Raw genomic sequence first — 17929 nt, 5'->3', positions numbered from 1 at the left:
TTAAAATCTTGCAACCTTACAGTTAACTAGTCCAACGCTCTAACCACCTGCATCGCGAGGAGCCTGCCTGTTACGCAAATGCAGTAAGCCAGGGTAAGTTGCTAGCTAGCATGAAACTTATCTTATAAAAAACAATCAATCAACGACTGTCGTTGCTCCAAAGTGTACTTAACCATAAACATCAATGCCTTTCTTAAAATCAATACACAAGTATCCATTTTTTAAACCTGCATATTTAGCTAAAAGAAATCCAAGTTAGCAGGCAATATTAAACAGGTGAAATTGTGTCACTTCTCTTGCGTTCATTGCACGCAGTCGGGGTATATGCAACAGTTTGGGCAGCCTGGCTCATTGCGAACTAATTTGCCAGAATTGTATGTAATTATGACATAACATTGAAGGTTGTGCAATGTAACAGGAATATTTAGGACTGATGGATGCCACCCGTTAGATAAAATACGGAACGGAATAAACGTTTTGTTTTCAAGGTGATAGTTTCCGGATTTGACCTAAGGCTCGTATTTCTGTGTGTTTATTATAGTTAAGTCTATGATTTGATATTTGATAGAGCAGTCTGACTGAGGGGTGGTAGGCAGCAGCAGGCTCGTAATAGTCAAAGGTATATGGTTTAGAGCGAAATAGTCGACGCGTTATAATTCCTGTAATAACTTGCGGCTGAACTTGATAGGGGTTCCTTCTTTATTTTACCGTTCATGTCTTCCATAGAGAATGTCTTGATCTACTTCAAATAAGGTCTGTGTTTCGTGCAGGCTTAAACCGTCTCGGTGTTTTGATACCTGTGTAAATCTCACTAGGATAAGGTAACGTTTGTCAAAATATTTTCATAAATCCACTCTACAAAAAAATGATCTTCGCTTATATTTAGCCAATTGGCCGATTTAATCGGTATCGGCTTTTTTGTCCTCCAATAATCGGTATCGGTATTGAAAAATCATAATCGGTCGACCTCTAATACCTGGTCAGTAGGGGGATACAGTGGTTGGCTGCTATGCGTCCTAACATGCCGATGCTGGCCAGCTGATCTGAGAACAGCTCTCTGTCATCCTCCTGTAACTCGTTAATCTCATCCTCCTCATGAGATGCCACGCCGTTCACCGTCTGGAGGGAGAGAGACCATGACATTAAAGAGGGACCGAGACTAAGGAAGGAGAAGAATCAGATGAAGAGAGAGCGAGGAAGAAAGAAAACAGAAAGAAAGAATGGAATGTATGACAAAGGAGTGAGAAGATGTGGATCATGGTGGATTGACTGTTGAAAGTGCTGACCTATCATTTACCCATAAAAACAATTGACTGACTGCTTATTTTTTGTTGTTTTTTTGTTTGCTTATTTGTATTTTATTTTTATTATTATTATATTTTTTATTTTACCCCCTTTTTCTCCCCAATTTCGTGATATCCAATTGTTAGTAGCTACTATCTTGTCTCATCGCTACAACTCCCGTACGGGCTCGGGAGAGACGAAGGTTGAAAGTCATGCGTCCTCCGATACACAACCCAACCAAGCCGCACTGCTTCTTAACACAGCACGCATCCAACCCGGAAGCTAGCCGCACCAATGTGTCGGAGGAAACACCGTGCCCCTGGCAACCTTGGTTAGTGTGCACTGCGCCCGGCCCGCCACAGGAGTCGCTGGTGCGCGATGAGACAAGGATGTCCCTACCGGCCAAACTCTCCCTAACCCGGACGACGCTAGGCCAATTGTGCGTCGCCCCACGGACCTCCCGGTCGCGGTCGGTTACGACAGAGCCTGGGCACAAACCCAGAGTCTCTGGTGGCACAGCTGGCGCTGCAGTACAGCACCCTTAACCACTGCGCCACCCGGGAGGCCGACTGACTGCTTATTTGAGTCTAGATTGAAGCGTGTGTGTGTCTCACCAGGTTGCGGGTGCCGTCAGGCGCAGCCAGGTGACACTGGATGTAGGAATTGAAGACCTGAACAGCGGGCTGGACGAAGCAGCCGCGGGGGAAATGTTCATCATCCTGAACCAGGGTCAGCCATGACTCTAACAGCTTGTCATACGCCTCCATGTATACCATGTCATCCTTATCCAGCTGGAAGAGAGAGAGAAAAAGAGAGCGAGAGAAGGGGGGAGAGTAGAGAGACTCATTGAATGTGTGTTTTCAAAGCAACAGAACGAAAAATAAAAGAATGGATCAACTATGTAATGTTCCTGCAGTAAGGATTGAGTGCAATGCTGACCACTTCCTCCAGGGCGGCGCTGCGTCCGAAGGAGCAGGTGAGGAGGGTGAGACAGTTGATGAAGGAGGTGAAGAGCTCGCTGGGCAGGGCAGTCAGGATGACACGGGGAAATGTGCTGATCAGGTTGGAGATGATGTTAGAGATGCCCACCGCCTCAGAGTCCTCGATCTCTATCCTGGGGGAGGGACACAAACAAAACACAACCTTAAAGGAATGTTGGCTAATTTCATTCACAATCTGGAAAATTATTTTTAATATAAAAAAAAAAAAAGTATTTCAGAAATATATGTTTGAAACAGGCATGGTATGAAACCAGACGCAGTGCTGCCCAGTGTGTGAGCACTGCCCCAGTTAGAGTACTGTCTTTGAGGCCTGCCTGCCGTAGCTAGTCTACTGCCTAGAACAGTGCGGCTCGCTAAACCTTATCAGATAGATTTCAATAGCAAGCAGAGCTGTTCAACCACTGCAGATTGGCCATCCTGCCCGCATGGTTTTCCGATGATGCAACTGGAAAAAAGCTCCAGGAATAGGTGATTACGGAGAGCGAGCGAGCCCCTAACTCACTCCGCCTACTGAGTCACGAGTTCCGAGCACAAGTGTGGGTGTGTGTGTTTTATTTATACATTCGAGCAGAGCCCTGTTGATTCAGTTAAGTACTACTTCAACTGAGAGGACACACAAGTCGATACATACAAATCACATCATTCATGCTACCAGCCTCCAGTCCAAATAATCCTACTAACACACGTACAGGCCATCATAATAATCATGCAGTACATGATATAAAGGCCCAAATATCAAATTCAATTAGAGCTTCTTGCATGCACAGAGGGCAGCAGTGTTTCTAGCCCTGGGTTGGGTCCATTGAAACCAACCAGAATTAGTTTAAGGCTCTGACAGACTCACCCATTGATCATGCTGAGAAGCCCCTCCACCAGGTGGGCCAGGTAGGAGACCTGGGCACTCTCATCAGGGAAGATTGGGCCGTGCATGGAGGCCAGCTGGGCCAGGCACTGCAGGGAGTCCTGGGCCATGTCTGAGTCCTCACGGATCTTTATGTGGACCTGAGTGGAGGGGAGCATGGAAGGTTATAATTAAATAGTTGTTCTTTTGAGCAAGGGAGATATAATAACATACAAGCTCTTGCCCATGTTAGTTTTTAAAGGACAGAGAATATTTTTTTTCTGATGACGATTATGATGATTGTGTGAGACCATGAATGTAAAATGAGCAGAGCGGTGAAAGCATCTGGATGAAAACCTATCCAGGTTATTTATCTACAAAGACTGTGCTGTAATGGAATAGACCCCAAACATGATTTGTACCTCCCGTACGACATTGTGCATCTCAGACAAAGTAACACGGCTCATACACACACCTGACCAGGGCCGGTTATGCCACGGGTACAACTGACAGAGCCACAACTCTCAATGCAGTTTCAGTAGTTTCTGTTTACATCCAGAAAAAGACAGCATTATGAGACAAACTGAAGTGACAGACTCACCGTCTTCTGAAGCAAAGGGAACAGAGAATTAATGCTCAAAATGCCAGCCACTGGACCCAGACACAGTAACTCTGGATGTCAACACAGACAATACCAATCGATCACAGAGCCAGTCTGAAACTTGCTGAGGCCGTCTCAATCAAACCCAGAGTCAGTCAGTAGTCAGAGAGAACCTGTAATTCTCTGTCAGAGAAGTTGTATGGTGAATCGGATGTGAAGTGACCGGGCAGTGAGGCAGTTTCAGCTCCACTGTGGAGCAACGTGTGCTTTCACTGACAGGCAGCGCAATGAGGACTCCTGGCTCTGAATGCTCACTCAGAGCTCTGCCTATTCTCTCCGTCTGCTTTTTCTCCCATTCTCTTACTGTTATCGACCCTGAAAAAGCCCGGGTGCTAGCCACACAATCCCTACGCAACCCCAAACAGCTCCAGAACCCTCTCCGCACCTCAAGTATCCTTTTTTCCTCTGAGAAACTCCTTCTCTCAATCTCCCTGTCTCACTCCCTTTCTGGCTTTCCCTCCCTCCCTCCCCCAGCTGTAGTGGTTGGTTGTCGGCCACGGTGTTCCAAGGACTCTGATGCTAATGTAGCGTAGCAAAGAGATCTCTGCTGTTGGTGAGTGCTGCTGCTGCCCTCTCCAGAGTCTGAAGTCATTCTCTGGAGGAGTAGAGTGGAGGGAAGGAAAGAGGGAGGGAGGGAGAGAGAGAAAAAGAACGCAAGGCCAAAGATCGCACACCGCACGCGCTCTAAAAACAGCTGCACCAACGAACATCCGCGCAGCGCTAGCTATGCCAATCGCCTTCAGTACGACTATAGTTAGAGACAGGCAGGGGGTAGAGGGGGGAATCAAAACAAGACTGGGTACTCCTCTGCGGAGAGAGAATGAATCTCCTATTTATAGCAGGAGACAAAGCCTGGTGTCTGTTTCCTCAGGGGGATTGAAGGCTCCCCTTTCTGTTTTTTTTAATTAACTGAGCGCTTCCGTATGATTGTCTCCCCCCTCTCCTTTTCTCACTCCCTCGTTTGTCAGATTCAGTTACTGCCGCCCAGGGTAGAATCAGCCATCGTCACATCATCATAGCTCAGCTCTACAGACGCAGCCCTGATTGGGTTTACTGGGCAAACAGAGCTGGAGTGTACGTGTGAGAATGACAAATTAAAGGCACTCTCACAAGCCAAAACCAACGCAAACCACAAACAAAAACAGTCGTAGACCCAAATTACAGCTGGTGGGGAAAATGTTAACTTAGAGCTCATTTCACTAGGTGTCAAAAGAACAGAGGGGATGGATACGATGTATTTTGAGGGTGGCGTCATTCCCATCGCTGATTTATCCTCCCCGGCCTAGACCAATGTCTCAAGAGTGGAACTGAGAACGCTATTCATTCAAATGACCTTGAACATTTGTTATTTCTTTCAGATCTGTTAGTCACTGAACTGAAGCTTCAATTTTGCAATGTAAAGGACATAGGTGATTCTATGTACCTGGAGGGAGACCTCTTTCGCCAAATTCTGCCCCTCTCCAAACCTTCTAGACCACTTCACCTCCAGAGTAGGGTCATTTAAAAGGGAGATTGACACCTACAAAAGGGGAGATGGACCCCCTCAGGGTCCTTACGGTATGCGAGGCGAGGGGTGTTAACGGGGCCCGTAATCTAGGGCCCTATAAAATCAGTCTTATTTTCCCCCAAAATTCTGTTTTCTCCTGGTTTCCATTTCTACCCGTTTTTACCTCTCAAAATCATACGTTTTAAATAGAAAAACAACAGAATTGGATGTTCTAAATCCACAACAATGCTTAAACCACATAAGGAGACCACTTTTTAGGTCTGGGGAAAAACGAAGACATCAGAATTTTGGGTGTAGTTACCCTTTAATGAAAGTGGGCACCAGCCAGATACCGTTGTTTGGTTAGCAATGTTTCTGTAGCGCTCATGTGATTGCAGAATCATGATACAATTTTGCCAGGTAGGCATAGGCTACTGTGTAGTTAACCTTTAATTGAGAAGGTTTTTGGGAAAGCCTTTCCATCTACCAGAAGGTTATCATTAGCATCATGCGCGGGCACAGGCGCGCACACATTCCTGTGTCGTTTCAGAAAGTTGCAGGAAAATACAAATCACTGATGCATTTTGTTCATGTCTTATGATTTAAAAAATAAAATGCTTGAATTCCACTTGTCTGGATTCCATGATCCCGTCCGCAACGTCGATTTTATAAGGCCCTAATAATGCCAAGGTTAGCGTGTAATCGCTCTGTTTGAACTCTGACCCTGGCGGCACGTGTCTGGATGGCTCCCTCCATGGGCCTTCACCCTCACAGCTGAGGATTGAGGAGCAGCAGCTGAGCACCCACCAAAACACACACACACAACGAACAGTTGCACTACAGCAGTCTTACAATAACAAACACCCCATCCACCACAAATACCACAGAGGGAGGTAAGAGACACTAGCCCTGTTAGACCAATATACTGGTCAGTGGTCAGACAATACAATAGATCTTCTGGTCTCAAACCACTCCATAAAACGAGAGGGGGTTTCCCATGTATAAATTTGCAGAGAAGCTGAACAAAAAAAGACAATAATACAAAAGATATCTTCCAGGGCCAAACCACTCAAAACCTCTATGGGCCTCTCAACCTCAGTCATCCAACAACATATCTCATGTCAATTGTAGAAATTGAGAGATGCAGAATAGAGAGAAGCCTCCAGGTTGGGGATATTGCCTGGAGGAGAAGGGAGCAGTATTTGGCAGAGAGAGCCTGGATGCTGAGGGAGAGTTGAGTGATTTGTTCCACACTCAGACACAGACACAAACACTTTATAAAAACAAGTTTCACTACTATATCTACATGTCACCTAGGAAAAATACTACTACATTGCAATAAAGATCATTTTTAATACATGCCTCACTATAAAATGTCATGTTTCACATGCCTCATCAAATACACAGTTCAAACCCTCCCTCTCCTAATCTGTGGTAATAACTACAAGAGAAGACAAATGGTCAAAGAACAGTCAGCAGGACACAAGGATATTCTAGCTACAGAGAGACGAAGAGGAGAGAAAGATAAGACTCACGGTGAAGAAGAGGTCCATGACGCGGGTGTCTAGCAGGGCTTCTCTCCAGGTCTCTGTGGGCTTCAGCATCACGTTCTGGGTGGACTCAAACATGGCAATGTAGTGGCGCCCCAGTGACCCCCAGGTTAAGGCCAACAACATAAGGAACGCTGACTCTCTCACACGGAGTCCCTGTCACTAGAGCCCTCTCTGTCAGTCACAGTGGAATCTGGTCTCTCAGCCCTCTCTTTCTCCTCTCTGAGGTCTGAGTGCAGTGGAAACTTGTGGTTACTAACTCACTAGTTCTCGCTCATCAAGTCTGCCACGCTCTCCCTCCCCGACCCTCTTGCCCTCTTTTTTACACTCAAGGCTGTCTCTCTCTTTCCTTCACTCTGTCGTTTTCTCTCCCTGTCTGTGCTGAGGCCCAGTGAGGAAACTCCCACAGGAAAGCCAGTCACTGGCACAGACCAAGCATTCCACTGGGCAGGACCAACAGTCACTCCCAAACACACCCTACACAATCGTGCTACCGAGACAGGTGCGTTTCTGTGCCCCTCACCCCACAGCAGCCTTGCCTTTTTGCCCATTTAAACAGCTCTGGTCCACCAGAAAGCTAAATGAACAGACAGAGACAGAGACACAGAGAGAGACAGAGAGAGAGAGAGAGAGAGAGAGAAAGAGAGAGAGCGTGTGAGAAGCCTCTAGGGAAGAGTGTTGGAAACATGAGTATTAACTCTAGAGCCCAACCACCACAGTGTTCATATGTGTGAGAGATTTACCTTACGGACAAGCTTATATGTATCAATCAAATAAAAATATGATTTTGGGGTATATACTCAAGCAATTTGGAATGGATCTTAGATCAAATAATGGATACTCTTCACTTTACGTAGTGTAAAGTAAAGAAGGTCATATGTCTGTATGAGCATGAAAGTACATGCTTGTGGACGGATGGATGTGCACAGTCAGGTGACTTTTTCCACATATCACCCATCTCTATCATCACACTGTCCAACCTTCCAGCACGCTCCAGAATAAGCAACAGTACTCTGTTACCTCGCCGACAGAGACAAAGGAAGAGGAGACGTAGAGACAGAGACCTCCTGCTGGGCTCTAAACCCTGCTGCACTAAAACGGGTCTGGATGACAGGTCAAACATCCAGCAACACTTTTAGAGTGTTGTTTTAGTATCAAACATTTACAGTTGTCCATCAACTGTCTCTCAATTTACAGTTATCTGTCAACAGTGTTGCAACTCATATGACAACTGTGACATCAGTAGAAGTTAGATGACTGTTTAAGTATCTTAACACTATTGGTGTAAACACACTGTGATGAATAATATTTGAAGTCTATATAAAAGTGTGTTTACTTAACAGTGAAAGCCTATATTGAACTCCTCTAGGTATTTTCTGTCCAGATGACTTGAGGCCATTGTATTTAGATACTGTACGTGTTAAGAGTGCAGAGCTATGTTAAGGAGTGGTAGGGTTTAAGTGATACATCCTCCACTAAGTCTTGCTTGCAGCCTTGCCATGTGAAATAACACTGGAGGAATGCCCATCACCCCCACCCTCTTCTGCCCTAATGCTCTCCCCAATAGGGTTGGCCCGATAAATTATTAAATCGAATATCTTGATATTTGACATTGACGATATACACTGCTCAAAAAAATAAAAGGGAACACTAAAATAACACATCCTAGATCTGAATGAATGAAATATTCTTATTAAATACTTTTTTCTTTACATAGTTGAATGTGCTCACAACAAAATCACACAAAAATTATCAATGGAAATCAACTTTATCAACCCATGGAGGTCTGGATTTGGAGTCACACTCAAAATTAAAAGTGGAAAACCACACTACAGGCTGATCCAACTTTGATGTAATGTCCTTAAAACAAGTCAAAATGAGGCTCAGTATTGTGTGGATCTCCTCCCAGACCTGGACTAAAGCATCCGCCAACTCCTGGACAGTCTGTGGTGCAACGTGGCATTGGTGGATGGAGCGAGACATGATGTCCCAGATGTGCTCAATTGGATCCAGGTCTGGGGAACGGACGGGCCATTCCATAGCATCAATGCCTTCCTCTTGCAGGAACTGCTGACACACTCCAGCCACATGAGGTCTAGCATTGTCTTGCATTAGGAGGAACCCAGGGCCAACCGCACCAGCATATGGTCTCACAAGGGGTCTGAGGATCTCATCTCGGTACCTAATGGCAGTCAGGCTACCTCTGGCGAGCACATGGAGGCCTGTGCGGCCCCCCAAAGAAATGCCACCCCACACCATGACTGACCCACCGCCAAACCGGTCATGCTGGAGGATGTTGCAGGCAGCAGAACGTTCTCCACGGCGTCTCCAGACTCTGTCACGTCTGTCACCTGCTCAGTGTGAACCTGCTTTCATCTGCGAAGAGCACAGGGTGCCCGTGGCGAATTTGCCAATCTGGTGTTCTCTGGCAAATGCCAAACGTCCTGCACGGTGTTGGGCTGTAAGCACAACCCCCACCTGTGGACGTCGGGCCCTCATACCACCCTCATGGAGTCTGTTTCTGACCGTTTGAGCAGACACATGCACATTTGTGGCCTGCTGGAGGTCATTTTGCAGGGCTCTGGCAGTGCTCCTCCTGCTCCTCCTTGCACAAAGGCGGAGGTAGCGGTCCTGCTGCTGGGTTGTTGCCCTCCTACGGCCTCCTCCACATCTCCTGATGTACTGGCCTGTCTCCTGGTAGCGCCGCCATGCTCTGGACACTACGCTGACAGACACAGCAAACCTTCCTGCCACAGCTCGCATTGATGTGCCATCCTGGATGAGCTGCACTACCTGAGCCACTTGTGTTGGTTGTAGACTCCGTCTCATGCTACCACTAGAGTGAAAGCACCGCCAGCATTCAAAAGTGACCAAAACATCAGCCAGGAAGCATAGGAACTGAGAAGTGGTCTGTGGTCACCACCTGCAGAACCACTCCTTTATTGGGGGTGTCTTGCTAATTGCCTATAATTTCCACCTGTTGTCTATTCCATTTGCACAACAGCATGTGACATTTATTGTCAATCAGTGTTGCTTCCTAAGTGGACAGTTTGATTTCACAGAAGTGTGATTGACTTGGAGTTACATTGTGTTGTTTAAGTGTTCCCTTTATCTTTTTGAGCAGTGTATATATCTTGAAGAGCAAGATGATTTATTGTGATGTGCAAGACTATACTCTATTTGACTTTACAAATCAAAAATATGCAGTTTTATCATTTAAGACTATATCAATATGTTGAAAATAAAGCCTAAATCAAGGGTTCTCAAACGTTTTCGGGCTGGGGACGCCTTTTGTGATAGCAAATTCATCAGGTACCCTCTCATAAATCGGGAGGGAGATCCAAATAGCACACAAGGACTTCACTTAGACTTCGACAGTGCATGACAGGACGAACCAAGTCTCGGGACCTGGGAAGGAACATTTTAATTCTACATATTTAATGCGTTTTGTTGTTGCAGTTTTAAAGCTAATATCCTGCAATTCTACAAATATTTCCACGAGGCAGAGAAAACGTTGCAGTTTTAAAAATTGGTGCATTTATGTAAAACAAATAAAAATAAGTATTGCGTGTGGCTGCGGTCCGGATTTTCTGGAACCCAAATTGCAGCAGCTATTAATAGATATTTCTGCGCATGTACAGGAATAAAAAATAAAGTGTAGCTGCTGCCCACTCTGCTCCCTACGTAGTTTATACTCAAGTGTTCCCACCACTCCACTGCCTCTACATTCACATGGGAGGGGGAAACGTAATGTTGTACACTAAAGACACGATCGACATGTTCGAACTATGCATTCATGCCTCAAGCGTGATTTCATGTTATTTATTCATGTTGTACACTACACACAAGACACGATCGACATGTTCAGACAAACTGTTGTCTGTTGTAAAAGTATATTTAGGCAAGCAAAACACACAGGCAGTCAACATAGCAATTACTTTCTCATCATTACAAACATTGGTTAGTTCTTTTTTCATCAACTCTCGCTACGATATGGCAGCATGAGGAATAATCGTGTGCCGGGCGATGCAAAACAAACTTGCCCATTGTCAGACTGATTACCGGTCCAGGTACACAGCTAGGTAGCCTACTCGTGTGTTACTTGCATGATTTTAAGGTGGTTAAAATGCAGGAAAGTTTTTTGCCCCAATGCAAAACTCAAGTGGGGAGTTACATTCCTTTCAGTAACTCTGGCTAGTGGCTACGATATGGCAGCAACTATAAAGATTAGCCTACATTTTCACACAAAACATTGATTGGTTTTTACTCCAATGCAATGTGTGTGCGCTGCTTGTAGTTTTGATGTCTTCACTATTATTCAACAATGTAAAAAATAATTAAAATAAATCTTTGAATGAGTAGGTGAGTCCAAACTGTGTGTGTGTGTGTGTGTGTGTGAGAGAGAGATACATAAAAAGAAAACTGGCCGCGGACCACTTGCAGTACCTCTGCGGACCCCTAGCCGGTCCATGGATCCCACTTTGAGAACCCCTGGTCTCTAAATGAATAGAAATGTATAAAACAAAGATGTTTTATTGTCACATACACCAGATAGGTGCAGTGAAATGTGTTGTTTTACAGGGTCAGCCATAAACTAAGCTCAATTTTTTTTTCACTAGACAATTTATTTCCGAGAATGTGACTATAATATTGGAAATAAGCACACAAATGGGCCAAAACGATTATATCGGATATCGCAATATTTGGAGTAGCATACGGTAGAAGCGGTCTCCCCAAATATTACCAGATTCCCCCTCACCTGTGCATGAGTTGGGACAGCCATCCCAAGACAGCCGTATTCCCTGTTTAATGTGTGTGTGTTTATGTCAAGGTCCCCAGTGGCTCAAGGCAAGGGGCAGGACATAGGGGTTGTGTCATCCACAGTAGCCATTCAGAGCACCTGGCCAGCCTTGAGCTTGACCACGTCTCCATCCCGACTCTGGGGTTAACATCAGCGTGGAGAGACGCGCTGTCTTTCTAACGCAGGGGCCACATGCTGGGCCCAGAGGGGGGAGTGTGGCACAGACAGATGAAACACATGCCACACGGTTGGTTTGTGAAGGATGGAGCCACTGTGGTGTTTTAAAAAGAGTCTTTAAAAAGGAGAGGGGGGCTAACAGGCTACAGCTGCCAGGCATGCAATTAAGGAGTGGCCCCCTGATACACACACGGTCACGGACACACACACTCAAATTCAGACAGAGAGACATGTCTGATACACATGGACAGAAGGCCACACCGCTTTACCTCCCCAGAAGTCTTCATAAATCTGTTCTCCGATCAAACAAGCATCCAGACAGCACACACACCAGTGTTTCCGTTAGGAAAATGTGGCGCCGGACAAGTGACCGGGAAGATTTTAATTAATCGGACATTTGAGAAATGTATCGGCCATCCAAATGCATTGCATGTCCACCCACGCAGCCAGAGCCATCAATAAACAAGGGATGTTGGCCAAATGAGCCACAATTACAAAAACACAATTCCTTGAGTTATATTTAGCAGACAATCTTAGGCAAAGAGACTTACAGGAGCAATTAGGGTTAAGTGCCTTGATCAAGGGAACAGAGATTTTTCACCTAGTCAACTCAGGGATTCGAACCAGCAACCTTTCGGTTACTGGCCCAACGCTCTTACTGCAAGGCCACTTGTGTAAAAGTTCCTAGCCTACTGTTGTATAGGTTTTACTTTCTTAAAACAATAATTGTCCATCTCACAGTTCAGTTGTCAGAGATTTGAGCACTATATGCATCGGTATTGCATGCATAGGCGTGATTTTAAATATATAAAAAGAGAAGCTTAGGCCTAGCCACCAGAGAGAGAGAGAGAGAGCGAGAGAGATGCCGGTGGCATGCTACAACAACGACATGCAATTCTTTACCCTTGTCGGCAGAGGCAGTAGCCTGTCTGACACAGATATAGATGTACAGAAAGAAGCTAATTCATTCCTTTTCTATCCCAATATTTTTTCTAAAGATAAGCATTATATTGTTCGATTATAGGAAAAACTATGGTAGGCCTAAAACATTCTTCCTCACCTCAAGTTCAACTGTTGGAGTCAGTAGGAGCGCCGTTGCCTGCAGTATAATAGGCTAATAGCCAAATCAACAGCCTAATAATTGTCTGCTCTGTATTAGGTTTAAGATGGGTTATAAGCAGGCCTGTCTTAAAATAAATATCATTAGCCTATTGCTATCATTTGTTGGGTATGTTAGGTAGTAGTCTTTGTTGGTAATTGCTGCAATATAGACTATTCAAAACTTTTGTGAAGGTTTAAACCAGTTTGCCAGTGTTTTGTTTCATTCTGTTGAGTCATTTTCTTTGGCCAAATTAAGTCTCAACTGTAACGTTGCGTTTGCCACAATATACACTGAAGAAAAATAAACACAACATATAACAATTTCAAAGATTTTACAGAGTTAATGTTCATATAAGGAAATCAGTCAATTGAAATGAATTCATTAGGCCCTAATCTATGGATTTCACATGACCGGGAATACAGATATGCATCTGTTAGTCACAGATACCTTAAAAAAAGGTGACCACCATTTGCCTCATGCAGCGCGACACATCTCCTTCACAGGCTGTTGATTGTGGCCTGTGGAAATTTGTCCCACTCCTCTTCAATGGCTGAGCGAAGTTGTTGGATAATGGCCAGGAACTGGAATACGCTGTCGTACACATCGATCCATAGCATCCCAAACATGTTCAATGGGTGACATGGCTGGTGAGTATGCAGCCCATGGAAGAACTGGGACATTTTCAGCTTCCAGGTATTGTGTACAGATCCTTGCGACATGAACTTCGGATGAATGGCACGACGATGGGTCTCAGGATCTCATCACGTTATCTCTGTGCATTCAAATTGCCATTGATAAAATGCAATTGTGTTCATTGTCCGTAGCTTATGCCTGCACATACCAAACCCCACCACCACGGGGAACTCTGTTCACAATCTTGACATAAGGAAATTGCTCGCCCACACGACGCCATACACGCTTCATGCCATCTGCCAGGTACAGCGTGCCAGTGCCATAAAAGGTGAGCATTTGCCCACTGAAGTTGGTTACGACGCCCAACTGCAGTCAGGTCAAAACCCTGGTGAGGACGACGAGCACGCAGATGTGCTTCCCTGAGACGGCTTCTGACAGTTTGTCCAGAAATTCTTTGGTTGTGCACACCCACAGTTTCATTAGCTGTCCAGGTGGCTATTCTTAGACAATCCCACAGGTGAAAAAGCCAGATGTGGAGGTCCTGGGCTGGCGTGGTTACACATGGTCTGCGGTTGTAAGGCCGGTTGGACGTACTGCCAAATTCATTAAAATGACATTGACTTCCAATGTCTTATAGTAGAGAAATGACATTCAATTCTCTGGCAACAGCTCTGGTGGAACATACCTGCAGTCAGCATGACAATTGCACACTCAAAACTTGACACATCTGTGGCATTGTGTTGTCTGACAAGACTGCACATTTTAGAGTAGCCTTCTATTGTCCCCAGCACAAGGTACACCTGTGTAGTCAATGACATTTAATCAGTTTCTTGATATGCCACACCTGTCAGGTGGATGAATTATCTTGGAAAATTATAAATGCTCACCAACAGGGTTGTACACAAAGTACTGCACAAAAGAGAAATAAGCTTTTTGTGCATATGGATAATTTCTGAGATCTTCTATTTCAGCTCATGAAACATGGGACCAACACTTTACATTTTGCGTTTATATTTTTGTTGAGTGTAATAGCCTGCTCGTATTTCCCTATAAACAAAGGCTTGATTTACTTTTGATATTACCCTAACAAAGTTTAGAAACCTTTGATGTGGTGTAGCTATTATTAAGCTTTAGCTACTGACAGTTGAACTTGAGGTAAGGAAGAATGTGAGGTGGACAATTATTGTTTTAGGAAAGTAAAAAACTATTGGTTATAAAGTTTTACATATGCTACTGGCTGGCAGGTAGTCTACAGGTTAAGAGCGTTGGGCCAGTAACTGAAAGATTGTTGGTTCGAATCCCTGAAATGACTAGGTGAATAATATGTCAATGTGCCCTTGAGCAAATACTACATATCGAAACACAAGGAATAGTGTTTATGTAATTTGTTATATGGCTGTTTTGAGGACACATACATTTAGCTCATTTGGCCAATATACCTCGTTTATTGAAGGCGCCAGCTGCGCCAGGTCGGAGGTTTCTTTCTCACTCTCTTTCTACTCACGGATATGAATGCATATGGGCTCCCGAGTGGCGCAGCGGCCTAAGGCACTGCATCTCATTGCAAGAGGCATCACAATACCCCATAAAGCTTGTCTCTGGTTCGATTCCAGGCTGTTTGACATCCGGCATTGGGAGTCCCATAGGGCGGCGCACAATTGGCCATCATTGTAGAAAATAATTTGTTCTTTACTGACTTGCCCAGTTTTAAAAAATATATAGACAGATAAATGTCTTGTAAATTTCTCAAATGTCTGGTAAATTAAAATCTTCCCGGGCACGTTGTACAGAGACATATTTTCCTAAAGGAAACTCTAACACACATACACACACAGGACCATGTCTGGCATTCCAGACGGACACTCAACAAGCTGTGGGGTTTAAAGAGGCTGGCGGCAATCCACCCCCTCGACTGTCCCCCATTAAAGAGGCCTGGTTATCAGGCTGCTATCTGGTATGGGCACAGACACACAGGGCCTCTTTGAAAGTGATACATAACCCTGGTTTGCAGCGACGCCACCTCAGATCCCTTTAAACACAGAGGCGGGAGAGAGAGGCTGCTAGTCTGAGTAGGATTAACGCTCCAATGAGCTCAACAGGCCAATGACACACATGTGTGCGCACCCACACAAACGCAGCCAAATGAGCACAAACGCAGCCAAATGAGCACAAACGCAGCCAAATGAGAGTAACAAATGAAAACATAAGTGGTACGACCATATGCCACACCCCAAACCTTTTGCACTGTACCCAAGACAGCCACATTTTCATATGACGCACCTAACATACAAGACCAATGTTTATGATCAAACCAGTCTACAGTGTTTCCTCTAGGATTTTTCAGCAGTGGTGGTAAAGTTAGGGTGGCCAATGGCGCGGTTTTAAAGGACCCCCTTTCGGCCGCAGAGACAATATTTTACCGTTTTAAAGCTAGTTTCTGCAATTCTACACATTTTCCATGGGGCTCCATTATGTTTTCTAAATACTTTATATCTGCTTTTAGTCATTTAAGACCACACGGAAAATGTTTTACCATCCCTAAAATTACAGTGCATTCGGAAAGTATTCAGACCCCTTGACTTATTCTACATTTTGTTATGTTACAGTCTTATTCTAAAATTGATTAAATAAAAAAACATTCCCTCAATCTACACACAATACCCCATAAAGCAAAAACAGGTTTAGACAAGGCACACACCAGTCTATATAAGGAACTACAGTTCACAGTGCATGTCAGAGCAGAAACCAAGCCATGAGGTTCAAGGAATTGGCCATAGAGCTCAGATAGCATTGTGTCATGGCACAGATCTGGGGAAGGGTACCAAAACATTTCTGCAGCAATGAAGGTTCCCAAGAACATTGTGGACTCCATCATTCTTAAATGGAAGTTTGGAAACTCCAAGACTTCCTAGAGCTGCCCACCCCGGCCAAACTGAGCAATTATGGGAGAAGGCCTTGGTCAGGGAGGTGACCAAGAATCCAATGGTAGCTGACATAGCTCCAGAGTTCTACTGTGGAGATGGGAGAACCTTACAGAAGAACAACCATCTCTGCAGCACCACCAATCAGGCCTTTATGGTAGAGTGGCCAGACGGAAGCAACTCCTCAGTAAAGGAACATGACAGTCTGTTTGGAGTTTGCCAAAAGGCACCCAAAGGAATCCGACTATGAGAAACATGATTCTCTGGTCTGATGAAACCAAGATTAAACTCTTTGGCCTGAATGCCAAGTGTCACATCTGGAGAAAACCTGGCACCATCCCTTATGGTGAAGCATGGTAGTGGCATCATCATGCTATGGGGATGTTTTTCAGCGGCAGGGACTGAGAGACTAGTCAGGATCGAGGCAAAGATGAATGAGGCAAAGATGAATGGAGCAAAGTTAGAGATCCTTGATGAAAACCTGCTCCAGAGCACTCAGGACCTCAGGCTGGGGTGAAGGTTCACCTTCCAACAGGACAATGACCCTAAGCACACAGTCAAGACAACGTCGGAATGCCTTCGGGACAAGTCTCTGAATGTCCTTGAGTGGCCCAGCCAGAGCCCGGACTTGAACCTGATCGAACATCCCTGCAGACCTAAAAATATCTGTGCAGCGACGCTCCCCATCCAACCTGACAGAGCTTGAGAGGATCTGCAGAGAAGAATGGGAGAAACTCACCAAATACAAGTGTGCCAAGCTTGTAGCATCATATCCAAGAAGACTTGAGGCTGTAATCGCTGCCAAAGGTGCTTCAATAAGTATTTAGACCCTTTACTCAGTACTTTAAGTAAATGTGATTTCATTTTTTATATACATTTGCAAAAATTTCAAACAATCTGTTTTTGCTTTTTGATTATGGGGTTTTGTGTGTAGATTGATGAGGAAAAAAACAATTGTATCCATTTTAGAAAAAGGCTGTAACGTAAGAAAATGTGGAAATAGTCAAGAGGTCTGAATACTTCCGGAATGCACTGCGTTTTCAAAAACAATATTTAATACAATTCTTCCATGACCCAAAGAGAATAAACTGCTACCCACCAGTGGGTCCTAACCCACCAATGGGGAAACACTGCGGACGCAAGAAAGGATATGATTGGGCGGCAGGAAGTTCCAGCTAAGGACCTGATTGGCCAGGGCCAGGTATCTCTGGAACACAGAGGACATCTGAGCGTTGAGGTTCTCTCTGCGACTGAACTCCTGCAGCACCTCCATGGTCAATACGAAGATCTGACGCAGGTTGTCCTCCTGAACGTGAACACACATCAGAACAAAAACACATGCACAGAAGGTGTCAACACAAACACACACTACTACCAAGCCAGAGAGATTCAGTTAGATGAACAGAGGAGAAAGGAGGAAAAAGGAGCGGGAGGAAAAAGGAGCGGTAGGAAAAAGGAGCCGGAGGAAAAAG

The 17929-nt window shown here is 44.9% G+C and overlaps 1 protein-coding gene across 4 annotated transcripts in view; it reads right to left on the bottom strand.

The window, feature by feature from the left end:
* The window catches only part of LOC112225488 (exportin-4), a 61708-nt gene that overhangs the window by 32102 nt on the left and 11677 nt on the right, over positions 1–17929 (bottom strand). For all 4 annotated transcript variants that reach the window (XM_042306451.1, XM_024389492.2, XM_024389491.2 and 1 more), the window contains exons 6-11: positions 17610–17763; positions 6809–6921; positions 3130–3287; positions 2224–2398; positions 1899–2075; positions 977–1119 (exon numbers count right to left, since the gene is read on the bottom strand). In XM_042306451.1, the coding sequence (XP_042162385.1) occupies positions 977–1119; positions 1899–2075; positions 2224–2398; positions 3130–3287; positions 6809–6921; positions 17610–17763 (920 nt within the window). The remainder of the gene's footprint in view (positions 1–976; positions 1120–1898; positions 2076–2223; positions 2399–3129; positions 3288–6808; positions 6922–17609; positions 17764–17929) is intronic.

This window comes from Oncorhynchus tshawytscha, linkage group LG26 (assembly GCF_018296145.1).
Source record: "Oncorhynchus tshawytscha isolate Ot180627B linkage group LG26, Otsh_v2.0, whole genome shotgun sequence".
NCBI classification, from domain to species: domain Eukaryota; kingdom Metazoa; phylum Chordata; class Actinopteri; order Salmoniformes; family Salmonidae; genus Oncorhynchus; species Oncorhynchus tshawytscha.
Note: the sequence above shows the minus strand (reverse complement) of the source record. Positions and strands in the feature narration are given on the sequence as shown.